Below are 1,852 nucleotides of genomic sequence, written 5' to 3' on the forward strand. Positions count from 1 at the left end.
CAATGTGGTTTAATGATGGAATAGTTAAATGCTGCCATTTGAGGAAAACGCAAATAATAAGGCGCGAGTAATAATATATGACATACATATGTTATTGTATATTTCTCGAAACCGCGACTTGTTGCAGTATCGCGTCTTAGACAATTTTTTACATGACGTGCATTCAGTAATTACCTTATTGTCGTCGTCCTTTACTTGAATACGTCTGCCTTCTGCCGAGATGACTCGCGCTCCGATCGCGACATCAAATTCCCTTCCTGAGATTGGTTCGATCCATATATAATCCCCCTGTACAAAATGAAGAGGTACAATTTCTTTATTATTTTTCTTAATAGAAAAGGCTAGATTCTTTATATCTGCAGTCTGTATATTAATATTGCATACGCGAAGACGCGAGTCAGAGTGAGACATATGTAAATATGTAGTTTTACTCAAGATAGCGAATGTGTACATTCGACTATCTTCAATGATATTAATGAATGTAAACTAGTTTTTACTAATTCACACGGGGGGGAAACGGTATTTATAAGTCGGGCAAATTAAATTTTGTCGGCGAATATACAAAAATGCGAAAAGAAAATCGATCGACGCGACGCGACGTGACATGGGGAGGGTTTCACAGTCGCGAGTATGGAATTTGTGTTAACGCAAGCATCAGATCTAAATTGAGTTATATGGTATACCGTTACCGTTGTAATAACCGTAAGTACGCCGCACTTTGCCATTCGGCGTGGCGCGCGGCATACGGGGCTCGATGCAAGGATGAGGTGCCTCGTCGTAACAATTTCCCAATTGTCGCTCGACAGTCACATACAAATATTCATGTTTTCACACACGCGGACCAGCACGTGTCGGTGATCACACGCTTTGCCCCGCTAGATCGATTCGACATTACGTCCCTCTCCATCCTCTCTTTCTACAATACACTCTCTAATCTCTATTTGCATTTACAATTAGATTTAAGAAGAATTAAAATCAAGAAGAACACGTGGCTGATTCATCCGTAAGGTTCATATAGAGTCCAATCGAATGTCTTGTGTAATAATGTTATCAGAGTTTACCCACTAGATCTCGTTCTTCGTTCTAGAAATGAAGTATTTTGAAAAAATGTGTTGAAAAAATTAAGCATTCTATATAGTGCATTGCAGACGCGATCGAGGATTCAACGAGCGAAAGTAAAATTGCTAGTCGAAGCAAAAGATGGATCGAGAAGCGGCTCTCATTTCGTGGCGAGGCGAGGCGAAGCGGAGCGAGAAACGGATGGAGCTCTTCCCATGTTCCGGTGAAGTGAACAATCGGGACGTAAACGTAAACGTGTATCAGGTGATTGTTGGTGTGTGCGGCATATCGTACACGCGCGCACACGAAACTGCGCGCGAAGCATCTTGTGGGAGTTTCAAGTCGGAACGTTTATACCTGCCACCTTACTTTTAATTCGATCGTGGACCGTCCGTCCATTCGTGATTGACGGGTGAGACGAGTGGACCAACTTCCGTTTCATCATAGGCGACGAATCGGCAGAATTCAACCTTGACATTTTCCACAAAGTCATTTACTGTTAGGCTATTATTATATCCGTTTGAAACGTGTCATCGACAAAGAGCGTTCGAGGCAAAATTCTCGAGCTACAAGGACATCATGCAATCACTCAGCCAGTCATCACGGTCGACACAAACTAACATCAATGTTATTATAATATCGCACTTGGCAATCCTAAATGTAATATAGTATTTCCATGAGCATGGTATACTATGTACTACAAAAAATATACTTGACGGGAGATGCTATCAGGAGATTGCGTCTCCTGATAATATATGGTGTTATATATTTAACATACAATGAAAAATGTAAA

General features: G+C 41.1%; 1 protein-coding gene across 1 annotated transcript in view; it reads right to left on the bottom strand.

Moving 5' to 3' along the window:
* LOC108754352 (myosin-VIIa) overlaps nucleotides 1-1,852 on the bottom strand; it is a 21,999-nt gene that overhangs the window by 11,656 nt on the left and 8,491 nt on the right. Inside the window, exon 3 of the mRNA XM_018496591.1 lies at nucleotides 175-288. Within this exon, the coding sequence (XP_018352093.1) occupies nucleotides 175-288 (114 nt within the window). The remainder of the gene's footprint in view (nucleotides 1-174; nucleotides 289-1,852) is intronic.

The sequence above is a fragment of the Trachymyrmex septentrionalis genome, unplaced genomic scaffold (assembly GCF_001594115.1).
Source record: "Trachymyrmex septentrionalis isolate Tsep2-gDNA-1 unplaced genomic scaffold, Tsep1.0 scaffold79, whole genome shotgun sequence".
NCBI lineage: Eukaryota > Metazoa > Arthropoda > Insecta > Hymenoptera > Formicidae > Trachymyrmex > Trachymyrmex septentrionalis.